The following is a 14,006-nucleotide window of genomic DNA, read 5'->3' on the forward strand; positions in this document are numbered from 1 at the left end:
CAGTTTCTTCATTTATAATGTGTTGGACTAGATGATTTCCCATCTGTTCTACCTCTGAAACCCAGTCCTAAAATTCATAATTAGCCCTTTTTTTTTCTAAGAGAATGTGGTTTTATTTTTTCATCCTCCTGCTGCAATCGCTACCTTACTCAGAGGTGACAGCCACAGAAGTCCTACAAGCTACCTTCTAGCTACCCTTTCAGCATCTTCATTGACCATTTCTTGTCCTTTTTCATATATTCCAGGCACAATGAGCTATTCTTCATTCTCCCTCAACATGTTGAATCTCCCTCTCCTTTGGATACCACATACACTTACACTCAGAGAAATCTTGCTCGTCTTCCAAAAGCCAGCTTAACTGTCCTCTCCTCAGAGGGACCCTGGTCTGCCTTCTGCTGAGGCCGTCACCCTGTCGATTTCTCCCTGGCACTGGGCGCACACATGCATCACAGCATCTGATATGTCAAATGCGACCACCCATCTATCTCTCTCCAGCCCCCAAGAGTCTATTTCTCAAGGATGGAGGCTGCGTTCTTCAATCTCTATCTGACATATTACTGGTGCTCAAAAATGCACCTGAATAAATGAATTATCACACATAGACAAGAATTTATCAAGAATCACTAGATAAAAAAGCAAATTCAATTGTTTTTGTATTTTAATGTGAACTAATTTACCTTGCTTCATCAGGGTTAACGGGGCCCTCCCCCGCCCAAACTGTACTTGAACTATTGTGTCTGGGTAATTGTTTTTGTTTCCAGTGTTGCTGTACTGGCCACAGCAAGTAAACTCCTATTCAAATAATGATACTTTAAAACTACAAAGTAATTACTGTGTGCCAGGCGCTATTATAAGTCAAATATCTCACACACACACACACACACACACACACACACACACACACTCACACACACACACACACACACACACTCACACACTCACACACTCATTTAATTCTCACAATGTCAGGAGGTGGTATTATTTTTACTCTTATTGGACACATGGGGAAACTGAAGTATAGGAAGTTTACTGCCGCAGTCACATAGTTAGCAAGCACTAAAACCAGGGCTAGACTAGCACAATTCAGCTCAAAGTTCACACTCTTACATGCGAATGGATTTTCTGATATCTGGAAAATCTGAACAACATATGAACACAGACGTAATTTATCTAAAGCTCCTAAGGGTGAAAGCGCTTGTTCTAAGTTGTTTCATATACTGATGGTTTGCTAATGAAGACTTTTTTATTTTTGGTATCCTATCGACTGGACAAGGAATACTCTGAAGCCCCCAGGACAAAGCCCATCTGATGCCAGTTACAGAAAAGTTACGTACAATTCCACATAGGTTTCTTACCTATAGTTAACATCCCCCTAAGAAGTATCATATGAAGGTGAAGAGTAGTTGGAATAACCAACCCAACTGCAAAAAAAATATTTGCTATATGAAAAACTAGATGATGTATCTCTCTCCAGTTTTCACAAGAAGTCCCATTGGAAGGCACAGGTATGATACTTTCTAACTCAGGTGTAAAACCTATTGCAGGTGATTCTGCCAATGGACTGGGCTCGGTATAATTCATCTTGAAAACCCCTGTAAAAACAAATAAACAAAAGGACAATCACAAAAATGACAGCTGTATTTTATTACCCCTATAGGTATTAGACTAAAATTATTTCTGTGAATCAAATGTTGGTGAATAGACTTCTCTGGTGCTGATGAATTGGACAGACCCAGGTATAAATCCTGGCTCTGTCACCTAGTAATGTAGCCATTTCCTTATCTGTTAAATGATGATCATACTTCATTTGACTTTATGATGAAATTAAATCCATAAAATACTTAGCATAGGTAGTGTACACCTATTCCCGGATGTATATGTATGCATCTCTATATATCTATATGTTTGTATCTAAACATACTCGGTGGGGGAGAGAGGAATGAGGCAATTAGCCATTCTAAAAGGCAATCACCACTGTTCATAAACCACAGCAATTACAAAGTTACTTAGTATAGCTTTCCAACATATTCCTACTAGTGACACTGATTCCAAACACAGGAAAAATAATAAGGAAAACTGATTTTTTAATACTTTAAAACATTTAGCACCCTATTATTTACTATTTAAAGGCTTAGAATATTGGGAAGTCTCTAATTTTTTTTTTGGAGGTACTGGGGATTGAACCCAGGAACTGGTGCGTGCTAAGCACCCCCTCAAAGGCTCTAACTTTATACTGTTGTTAAATTATTATATCATACATATGTAATCCTACATTATCATATATGCACATAATAAATACAGTACTGTAATCATTTATATATACAGAGATTTAACATTTATTCCTTTTACTGTCTAAAGATTTATTTTGTTTCCCATAAAAATTCTAGTTGGTGGCATCTCACAAATTGCAAAGTACTTATATGGAAGAGGAGCCACGAGTATACATTTCTGTTTAATATTAGAATCTGTAGCAAATACATTTCAAAGAATATACACTTTACACATATTTACATAACCTTAACACGCAGGGGCACTATTTCCTGACTACGGCCTATCATCTGTCTCTGGTACTTATTAACTCTTTCTATGATTAATTACACAAATTGGCCCCTGATTTTAAAAAAAAAATGGAGATTTACAGAATATGTTAATTTTCTGTTTCAGGGAAAGAATTCCAAATGGGGACTCAAAATACCTTTAAATTTAATTTAGAAATATACATTTCTTTCCAAATAAGGTCACACAATAAGCCATACTTTTCCATTTTTTTCCATCACACTAAAGTAAAGGTTTTAGGTGGCAGAATAAATTGGTATCAGGTTGGGCATTTTGAAAGGATGTTAACAGACGAATATGAAAGAATTCCACATCTCTTAAGATGACAAGAATACATACACACCCAAATTTATAAGCTGTGAGTGAAAAAAATCAAATCAATTAAAGATTTCTTCCCATAATTCTAAAGTAGTTCATACATATGAGAAATAGCTTAGTTAGGTACTGTTTTGCTGCAAAAAGGAGAGAAATCATAAAAACCCAACTACTTTGCAAATTTTTAAAAACTGAACTATAGTTGATGTATTCTACGTAAGTTACATGTATACACAATGAGTCACAATTTTTAAAGGTTATACTCCATTTATATTTATTATAAAATACTGTCTATATTCCCTGTGTTATCCAATATATCCTTGTAGCTTATTTATTTTATACATAATAGTTTGCACCTCTTAATTCTCTACTTCCCAAATGTTTGAATCAATAAACATGTAAGTTTATTGGGATGGGGAGGCATCATTATTTTAATAACTCAAGTTATACAAAGTTTGTTTTCAAGGACCAAACCAGGATTAATCTCATAATTTCTTCAGGAGGGAGAATGATAAGTGTCCTCTATCACTCACTATGTCAACATCAGCTTATGCATTAGCATTATGGAAGCTAATAATAACTACCATTTCTACCCCACCTTAGAACATGCTTTCACTCCCATTGCCCTACGCTCTCTATGAGGTAGGGACACTGTCATACTCATCTAGGTCTACCCAAGACCTAGCCTCTGTAAGAGAATGCCAGAGGCAGACGTGAAAGCCATATGGAAAGTACACAAAAATGATGAAAACACTTTTAGAAATTACTTTTCAGTCTCCCCAAAGACAGTAGTAAAGACAGGAGGGTGCCGAGCCTTCCTGAGGTTGAGAAAGTCCAGTTCTATGGCACAAGCCCCAGGGAGTCATAGACGCCAGGCAAAGTCACTTCTGTGTCTTGGGTTGGCTTCTAGCCAACCTGGGCTAGAAAACTCGCTCAAGTTTTAACAGCCTGTGGCTCCAACATATATTTATATAATCAGTTAACTAATACATATTCCCCTTCACATACACCTGATTACACCTGTACTGACAACTGATCTGCTATAATTCAATTTCAGGCTTTTAAAAGTTCTCCAAGTGGCACTAAAAGTATCAATTTCTGATCAAGAGAAATGATAGGAAAACTGTGATCTAATCCAAGAACCAGGGAAACCTATAATATGAATTTTTAAAAGGTAAGATAATCCTAAAACATACTGTGATGCACCACACTTTATTTAAAAAGGGTCCACATATTTAATTTTCTTGTGCATAGTAATTAACATTATATATTACATGTAATTCATTTTACTTGTATGTTTATCTATATGTCTATTATATATCGAGGTATACTTATCTATATGTCTATTTTGAAACGCCAGTGACCTACTGTCAATACTGATCGGATCTTCCCGTTTTCAGCTTTCTTTGACCACTACTTAATGGATTTATGTGGCAAACACTGAACTCTCCTTATACAGAGAATGAATGAGTCTAATGAGGAAGGTTAGGCTGGTAAATTCGTAAAGTTTAGGTTAATTTTGACTAAAGCAAGAGAATTTTTTTTTCTATTAGTTCCTCCGAGTCTAATTTCTTAAATTCCCTGTGCTAGTGAAGTCCTGTTTTTCTGTTGGTTTTCAAATAGGCATGTGCGGGGCGAAATAGCTAAATCGTGAAACTAACCTTAGCCCTTCATCAAATTACAAAAATGAAAAAGATAACAGTCGTGAGCAAAAGTCTTGCTAGAAGACTTGCTCAAATCATTCTGTAATTCTTACTGAACCTTCGCGATATCTTCGGAATGGCAAAGGGCATGACGCTGCTCAGTCTTTTGGCACTTACTCTTGCTTCAAAGCCAGCGAGCACTTTCTGAGAATTGTCTGGTCAAAAACCCGCTTCCCAAAGCCTCAGTAACGAGGGCGTGGGGGAGATCACGGGTTCCCCAGCCACCTGCGCTCCCCAGCCGCCCTGCTCACCTCGCTCCTAAAGACAGAGGGTCAGTGTCAACTGTTCTCCTTGACCCGAAGCTCTCGGGCCACGAGGGGTGTGCAGTGGGCACACCGACCCACCTCGCATTCCCAGCGCCAGGCCTGGGCGGGCGACCCTGTGCTCCCGGCTGAGCGCTGACTCCGCGTGGGACCCGGCGGCCCTACAGAGGGCGAGGAGGTGCCGTAATGTGTTCGCGGGCTGGGAGCCCTGGGAGCCTTGGGAGCCTCGCGGGGAGGGAGAGGCCGAGCTCACCAAGGGCTTGCGGGCGGCAGAGCGCGGGAACCTGTACCCGCGGGGGCCCGAGCGTCCGAGGACGCTGGCGCTGCCTGACCCGAGTGGCGGCAGCCGACATCTGAGGGTCGGTGACCGCGACGCCCAGACCCTGGGTGAAGGGCGGCTTCCAAGGACAATGCTTGGCCCGCAAGGAGAGAACAGGGTTCCCGCGGCCAGGGCGCGGAGAAGAGGCAGCCGCCGCCGGGGCGGGCAAAGTTGCTCCCAGAGGAGCAGGAATCCAACTTTCGCTTCCCAATTTAGCCCCGGGAGCGCGAGGCTGCAAAACAGTCGGGAGCTTCGGGGGAGCTGGGGACAACTGCGCCTCCCGCTCCTTACCTGGCTGGTCCCTGGCGCGGAGCCTGGGTGGCACTGGCCAAAGTTTGGGGCGGCAGCGGCGGGGCGCGGCGGACACGGACGCGGCGGCTCGACGGGCGCCGGACACGAAAGCCTCGGCGGATCGGCGGGTCCGGAGGCTGCTCGGCAGATGCCGGGTCTCCGCGCCCCCGGCGGCTTTGACTAAAATAGGCATCGTGGCGGCGGCGGCCGGGGCTGGGGCCGCACCGCGCACGCGCCCGGCGCCCCGGCGCCCCCCGGCGGGCGGAGTCCGGAGCCTCCGCCCGGACTCCCCGCCCGGTTCCTCCAACTCTGCGGCGGCGTCTGCACAAAGGTGATGCGTTTGAAACACCCGCTGCTTTCTTTCCTCGTTTCCTCTCTACTTAGCGGTTCTGCCCTTGTTTGGGCAGGAGTGGGAGGCGGGCAACGTCTTGGGGCCTGCGTGCCCTTTGGGATAACTTGAACGGTAGGGTCCCAGCAGGGAGAGGAAGCAGGGTAAGAAAAGAGAACCAGAATCTCCGTTTCCCCACAAAGTCCAACGACCCACTCGCGTAACTCCTTTGTGGGACAGTTGCCCGCCTCTCAGCACGAGCGGGAAAGGCGGGGAGAGCGCGCAACTCGGCGTCTGAACCTGGCGGCGGAGGCTGGCGGTTTGGTCCACACGGACGACAGGCAGCGCCCTCGGGGACCCGGCGAAGGGCCGGAGCAAGCCAGCCCTGCTGCTGCGGGGGCCACGCGGGAGCCACGCGGAGAGACCTTCGACACAAGCACTATTTTGTTTCGAAAGAAGGAAGGTACTTATCCGAAATTTGCTTTCCTGTCACGGTGCCGGGCCCTGAACTGTAGGCGGAGCGCCACCTGAATTTGCCACGTGAATTTGGCAGACTTGGGACCATAAATTGAAAAACAAGATACGAAAGTACGCTGCGATCAATTATTGCTGTATAGAGGACGACTCTTTTGGGTAAGAAATGCAGGGCAAATTAAGGAAGAGTCGGTGTGGGGGAGGAGTTGGAGGACAAAAGAGGAAGGTTAGATGAACATTAACAGTTTCCACCTGAAGTGTCCCATTGCGAGGTAGAATTTGTGCCGATTATTAGAGTATGAGGTCGTTCATGTGTGCCAAACATGACCTAAGACCACAGGTACATTGTAAAGTGAGTGCCTGGGAGAGCACACTTGCCAGGTCTCTCTGGTGGACAAGTAATGCAACATGGTCTTCAAGAACATGGTCCATAGTGCTGCACAGACCAGGTTTGAATCCTGCCTCTCCTACCAGCTAGCTGTGTGACTCTGGGGAAGTTACTTAGCTTTTCTGTGCCTCAGTTTCCTCGTTTGTACCTTGGGGTTGATGATGATTGCATCCGTTCCTCAAAGGATTGTTTTGAGGACTAAATGATTTAAAATACACATAAAAGGCTTAGAATGGTATGTGGTACATAGTTATATGTATATGCATGTGTATTTATAGAGCTCCTTCTCTAACATGTTTGAAATTTGCTATAACTTTACAAGATTCATTTTCAACGCTACTTCTTCAGAGGCTGTTTCTTTTTAGATGTTCTACTGTACATTTTGGTAGCTACCACTACATACATTTTAAGAAGTAGGTTTAATAAGAAATATGCACAAAGATTTTGCATGGATATTCATTGGAGAGTGGCTGAAAATAATGAACACTGGAAATAACCTGAATTTTAACCATAGGGGACTAAGTAAATTGTAGGACATCCAAACAATCTTGTTCTAAGCAGCCATTAAAAATAATTTATAGAAAGATGTTCAGAACATAATAATGTCTACTAATTATATAGAACAAAGGACAGCAAACTCTGGCCCAAAGGCCCAGCCCCCACTGTCCCTTTTTGTACAGCTCATGAGCTGAAATGGTTTTCACATTTTTTGATGGTTGAAATCATCAAAAGAAAAAAATATTTCATGACATGTGAAAATTATATGAAATTCAAATTCAGCATCCATAAAGTTTCTTTGGAACCCAGCCACACTCATTCATTTTATGGCTGCTTTTGTGCTACAGAGAAAGCATTGAGGAGTTGTGGCAGAAACTACGTGACCCTGCAAAGCCTAAACTATGTGCTGTCTGGTTCTTTGCTGAAAAAATTTACTGCCCCTTGATATAGAGTGGACTTTGTGCCAGGCAGTGTTCTAAGTGGTTTAGATATATTAAGCCAGTGAATCCTCATGACAGACTCTATGAAGAAGTAGTTACTATTATTATCTCCATTTTGTAGACAAGACACTGAGATAACAGTGAGGTGGAGTGGCCTGCTCAGGGTGTCAGAGGTAGCTTACTGCTACCTACACAGCTTCTATCACTAGCCACACTGCCTCACATAAAAAGCTGTTAAATAGAAAAAGGCATGTTACAAGAGTATGGAGAATATTACAAATCATCCATGATGATAAGCACTGAAATGCTTACATTTCTTACCTTTGATGATGAGGTTGTAAATGACTTTTCTTTTTTTCCCTTCCTTCTGCCCCCTCCTCCTTCTTCCAACTTCTCCTGCTTTTCCTCCTGCTGCTTCTGTTAAATTTTCTGCAATGCTTATATGTTACTTTTATAATAATCTGAACACATACTTACTAACATAGCAGAGCCCAGGTTCTGGCTTTTGCAGACCGTATACCAGACTCCAGCACTGTGGTTATGGAGTCAGCTGTTACAGGATACACTCACTCCTTGCCTAACAGGTTAAGATGTCCATAAGGCGTTCAGATCATATAAAGATTGTGTACTTTTATGAAAAGAATACTGGATTCAATATCATAGGACTTGAGTCTTGGCCTCATATAGAGTCTGTTTTCTCGGAGTCTGTGTGCTACAGAAAAAGGAGACTCTATACCCCATCTAAGGAGTAAAAACATAATTTTATAGTTAAATTTTTATCATGGATATATGAATAGCAGCTCTTAAAATTCAAAATAAGAATTCTAGACACAAAACGTTGAGTTTGGGAGTGCTCTAGGTAACTTGGTTTCCTTCTGCTGGTCATGGAAAGATCTGATTGAAAGATTCTGAAAGCTGTTCGGAACAAGTATGATGCAAGGAGGTAACTTGCACCTAACTGTAGAATGGAAAGAATATGAGGCATAAATAACAAAATACAGGGCCTCCTGTCTCCTCTGCAAAAGCTCTAGCTTTTACTGCTGAGATTGACATAAACAGTGATTTCTTTCTTTATTTCTTTCTGGGCATCCTTGTCTGCTTTTTATCATTTGGACAAAACTTTGATGAGATTTCAAAGTTCAGAGAGAATAAATTTTGTGGAAATAAAACAAGACCCGAGGGAGTCACTGGCTTTAAGAGTATGTGGAGGGGAGGATATAGCTCAAGTGGTAGAGTGCATGCTTAGCATGCACTAAAAAGAAAAAGAAAAGAGTTTTAGCATTATGTTCTCTTCCTTATCTCTCTCTGCCCATGGCTTGCTTCAGTATAGACTTTCTTCCAAATGTTACTCCTAATTGCACAGAGGCCATAGCTGCTTCTGGGATGTCTCAGCAGACAGTTCTGATCAATTAGTAAGCAGTGATTTGATTAGATTCTTTATGTACCTAAATACCTCTCGTTCAATGTTACATTAACTTTTTCGTTGACCTGTTTGACAACCAACCTTATTGACTGTTTTTACATTTCTTTTCCTTTAAAAGAAAATAACGGAGTTGGTTTTGTTGGAGCAGTTTTAGGTTCATAGACAATCGAGCAGTTAGTATAGAAAGCTCCTATATAGCCCCTTTCTCGCCTGCTCACAGTTCCCCTGTTATTAACATCTTGCATCAGTGTGAGACATTTGTCACAATTGAAGAACCCATGTTGTTACATTATTACTAACAAAAATTTACATTACGGTTCATCTTTGTGTTGGATGGTCCCAGTTTTGCCAAGCATATTTGTCATGTACCCACCTGTGACGTAGTAAGAAATATAATTTGGTCTCTTTTCCCAGTTCCTGGCCTAGAGTTCCTAAAACTTTTATAACTTCCTGAGTGACAGGGGTGCTAGGAGCATCTTTTGTTCTAATATTTAGTCTTTGAGCCCCAATTCCTGGCATAGGGCTTCTAAAACCTTCATAATCTCCTGAGTTGTGGGCTATGGGAGACTCTTACACAGAGCTTCCTAAGTCCCTTGGGAATTCCTGGGGGATAGGAGTGTCTTGTTCTAACAGGATAACTCTAGGTGGGCTCCGGAGAGCTTCAAGATGGGTCCTGGTCTCCAGAAAGACCAAGTCATGACTAGACGCTTGGAACTTGCATCCTCGCCCTCCATTCTCTGGGGAGGGAAGAGGGGCTGGGGATTGAGTTAATAATTGATCATGGCAATGTGGTGAAGCCTCCAAAAAAATCTCTAAGGGATTTGAAGACCTTCAGAGTTAGTGAACACACCCATGTGTGGGAGGGTGCACACCCCAACTCCACAGGGACAGAAGTTCCTGCACTCAAGAACCTTCTGGACTTTGCTCTATGTATCTCTTTATCTGGCTGTTCATATGTATCCTTTCTTCTATATTTTATAATATACTGCTAAACTTGTTTCCCTCAGTTCTCTGAGTTGTTACAGCAAATTATCAAACTGGAGGACAAAGTGGTGGGAACCTTGAGTTACAGCCAAGTTGGGCAGAAATGTGAACCTGGGGGCCCATTACTAATGATTGGTGTCCAAAGTCGGGGCAGTCTTGTGGAACGGAGGCCTTAACCTGTGTGGGGTCTACATCAACTCTGGGTAGTTTGTATCAGAACTGAATTGTCAGACACCCATTTGGTGTCGAGAGGGTTGGAGAACTGGTTGGTGTCAGAAAACCCCACACACATTTGGTGTCTGAAGTATTGTAAGCGAAGGAAACAGGGTTTGTTTGTTTGTTTTGTTTTTGTTTATGTAATGCCATGTGCTCACCATCACAGTGTGTACTGAATAGTTTCACTGCCCTCAAAATCCCCCCTCTCCACTTACTCATCCGTCTCCTCCCTAACCTCTGGCAACCACTGATTATTATTATTTCTTTTTTACTGTCTCCATAGTTTTGCCTTTTCCAGAATGTCATACAGTTGTCATCGAACAGAATATTGACCTTTCAAACTGGCTTCTTTCACTAAGTTTGCATTTAAGTTTCCTCCATGTCTTTTTGTCGTCTTGATAACTCATTTTTAAAATCACTGGATATTTCATAGTATGAATGTACCACTGTTTGCTTATCCAGTCACCATTTTTCAAACATCTCGCTTTCTTCCAGTTTGGGGCAGTTATGAATAAAGCTGCTATAAACATCTGTGGGCAGGTTTTTGTGTGGACATGTTTTCAGCTCTTTTGGGTAAATACCAAGGAGTACGATCATTAGATTGTATGGTCAAGACTGTGTTAGCTTTGTAAGAAACTGCCAAACTGTCTTCCAAAGTGGCTGTACCATTTTCCAGTCCCACCAGCAATGAATGAGAGTTCTTGTTGTTCCACATTCTTGCTAGCATTTGGTATACTCAGTTTTTTGAATGTCAGCCATTCTAATAGGTGTGTTTTTTTTTTTCTTTTTAGACTGACTCACTTGGTTATTTTGTTCAAAATAATCAAACAGGTTATGTGCTGAACAGGTGTTTTATATCTTGACCAAGTAAAAACAAACAGCAAAGCAGAGGGGTATAATCTTTCATCTTTTTTGCATCCCAAAGGCCTATACTCTAAAAAATGGTTAAAACAATGTTTAAATATTTCTAATACTAAATTCAGGGAGGAGATCTCTAAAAGTTGGCTTTCATTTGATTCGTTGAACAATGAGCTTTTACCCAAAGGATTCAACCCTTCAAAGAAACAAAACCCAGCTAAAACTCAAAAAAGATACTTGAAGTACTTTAAGAGCATAGTGAATTATAAAGGCAGTTGAAAAAGTGGGGGCTTTGGGATTAGCTAGATTTGAACTATGGTTTTATATTTAATAAACTGGATAAATGCAAATCATTTATTAAACTTTTCTGAGCCTCAATTACTTGTCTGTTAAACTGCAAAAATAATTCTTAGCTGACAAGGTAATTTTGACCTTTAGAAACTATATTTTTTTTAAAAATGCCTGGTGTCCAGCTTTTGGTAGCTTAATTGTACATGTCTTCTACCCTCCACCCCCATATAGTGCTCTGCACATGGTCCACAATCAATAGAAATTATTAGAACTTCCATCCATCATCACAGTTCCCTAGTCTGATGAAACAGTTGAAGTATCCTATGAACACATGGAACAAAGATACAGTTTCATCTGCTATGTATTTGCTGGTTTTAAATAGCTGGAATATAGCATACATGACACTGAGATTTCAAAAAAAAATTACAAATTGCAAGAATCTAGCTCATGTTAAAATGTCCAGTGATTTGGGATTTCCCTGGAGTAGCCAGAAGTGAGATATTAGCTTCAAAAGCAAATTCATAAAATATGCAATAGTATAGATTCTAGAAACGGGGCACTTGACAGAACCAAGTTACAGCAATTCCCCACCTTGGGGTTGGCAGAAATGCGCACACGGTGACTATAATGTCAGAAACTGGAAGCCTGATATTCCCTCTGCCTATTCTTCCTCACATAACTTTCCTTCTGAAACAGAAGAGTTGCATTTGTGAATTATTTATTTTAAATATTAAAATAGCAAACAAAGGCCAGATGAAGCATGTAATAGGATTTCCTAATCTTTCAGAAAGCAATTTCCAAGAGAAGGAATTTATTATAACTAAGTAGAACAGAATCATGATTTTATTTTTTTTAAAAAGTGTGAAAACAGGAGCAGAGCATTTGGCCTGGATCCACACCCAATTCCGAAAGGAGCCTCAAAGCCAGGCCCATGTTGGATCCTCAAAACAAAACTGGATCCCAGGCGCAGGCAGATACACCCAGAAGAGCAGGGTCAAAAGTCTGGCACAAACCACTGTAAAGACCTCTTTTGTGTTTTTTCTTTCCCTTTTGGGAATTTCTAGAAATTCACAGACCCTTGAAGCCTGTCTGCGAATCCCACGTTTAGCGCCTCCACTTTGAGAAGAGAAATGCCATGACCCTGAGGATGACACTTTTAAAGGTACTAGTTTTTTCAGTCTATAAATAATTCCTTTATGTGAATAATTGATGAGAAAGGGTTAGAAAGGTGATTAGAAAGGAAAAGTTGTTAATGATAGAGAAAAAACGTTTGGCAATTCTTAATAGCATATAAATTGGATGTATAGATGAGATTATGATTGAAAGTGAAGCCAGGGAATGACTTTTAATCTATATCTGGTGAGAGCAGAACTTTCAATCATAGAGTTTCTACTGAGCAGTCTCATTCTGTTATGTAATTAATCCTCAATAAAAGGCTGCTTTTGGAGGCCTGATAATAGCCAGCCCAGTAATTGACATTGGCTAGAAACAAAAACCCAAAGCAACGCATTGTAAAGATGGAATAATAAAATAAAGTTGGGAATAATGATGCCGCCATCCGGCATTAATTGATGTGCCAAAGCACTCAGAGTTCCCAGGAGAAAAGAATTATTTAAATGCAAATTTTTATTATTACGACTACTTAAATTGTAATAGATTCATGAAAAGAAGACACCTCACTAACTTAGTGCACATATAAAACCTGATAAAATATTTATGAGCCACATACCGGCAGCTTTATCATTTAGCATAAAAAAGGGTAAACAAGAGGAAACATTTCTTTAGTCCAAGCTCACATATATTTGGTACAATTTAGAACCACATTCAATGATAACAGTGATGTTTGGTTTGGAAACTATGGCGACCCTCACACACTTTTGTAGGAGAAAAGGTCATGATTTGAAAAGATACAGATTTTACAGTCATTGAATCTCTTTTGAGTATAGGAAGAAAAGAACCTTGGTTAGCACATTTTCCAACAGAACACCATTTTGGTTTATATGCCATAAACAAAACTATTCTTAATGAAGTTTAACTGCATACCACAATTTAGGGAATTCTTAATATTTTTTACATCAACTACAGTTATCTGAAGAGAAGTGTAATGAATATAAGCTCAGAAAATGGCAACTAGAAGCAACAGAGCATTCCACCGTGAGTCAGGAAGTCCTCCAGATGACTTCATATGACTGCTTAATGAATTAATGAAACTCTGCATACCTAGAAAACTGATGTTGGATACTAAAGATCTAGTAGGAAATATTACTATTAATGACTGTTGTAAGATGCCATTTAAAATGCTTTGGATTAGTACTTAGTACTTGCATCATTAATGGCTTAACATTGGCATGTGATTCCCACGTGTTTTAAAGTGATATTACAGAAACGGATTCCTCAGAACAGTTTGTCTCTACCTCTATTATGGCTTTTCTTCCTTGCTATCTTTTACATATTTATGTGCAAGTCTTACTTCTCCATCTAGGTTGTAAGTTTCTGGAGGGTAGGAAGTGTGTCTGATTTATCTTTCATGTCTCCACGGTACCTAACATGTGATTCACATATATTTGGGACTCAGTAAATATTAGTTGATGGGATAATCAAGTGCATTTGCTTTCAAGTATTCTTCTCCAGTAGAAAAAATACTAAATATTTTAAAATT

At 40.8% G+C, this 14,006-nt stretch overlaps 1 protein-coding gene across 2 annotated transcripts in view; it reads right to left on the reverse strand.

Annotated features, from left to right (window-relative positions):
- The window catches only part of POPDC1 (popeye domain cAMP effector 1), a 38,763-nt gene extending 33,073 nt beyond the window's left edge, over positions 1-5,690 (reverse strand). For both annotated transcript variants that reach the window (XM_031680189.2, XM_072965694.1), the window contains exons 1-2: positions 5,448-5,690; positions 1,356-1,592 (exon numbers count right to left, since the gene is read on the reverse strand). In XM_031680189.2, the coding sequence (XP_031536049.2) occupies positions 1,356-1,592; positions 5,448-5,640 (430 nt within the window). In that variant the 5' untranslated portion in view covers positions 5,641-5,690. The remainder of the gene's footprint in view (positions 1-1,355; positions 1,593-5,447) is intronic.
- Positions 5,691-14,006: the final 8,316 nt, after the last annotated feature.

The sequence above is a fragment of the Vicugna pacos genome, chromosome 8 (assembly GCF_048564905.1).
Source record: "Vicugna pacos chromosome 8, VicPac4, whole genome shotgun sequence".
Classification (NCBI taxonomy): Eukaryota; Metazoa; Chordata; class Mammalia; order Artiodactyla; family Camelidae; genus Vicugna; species Vicugna pacos.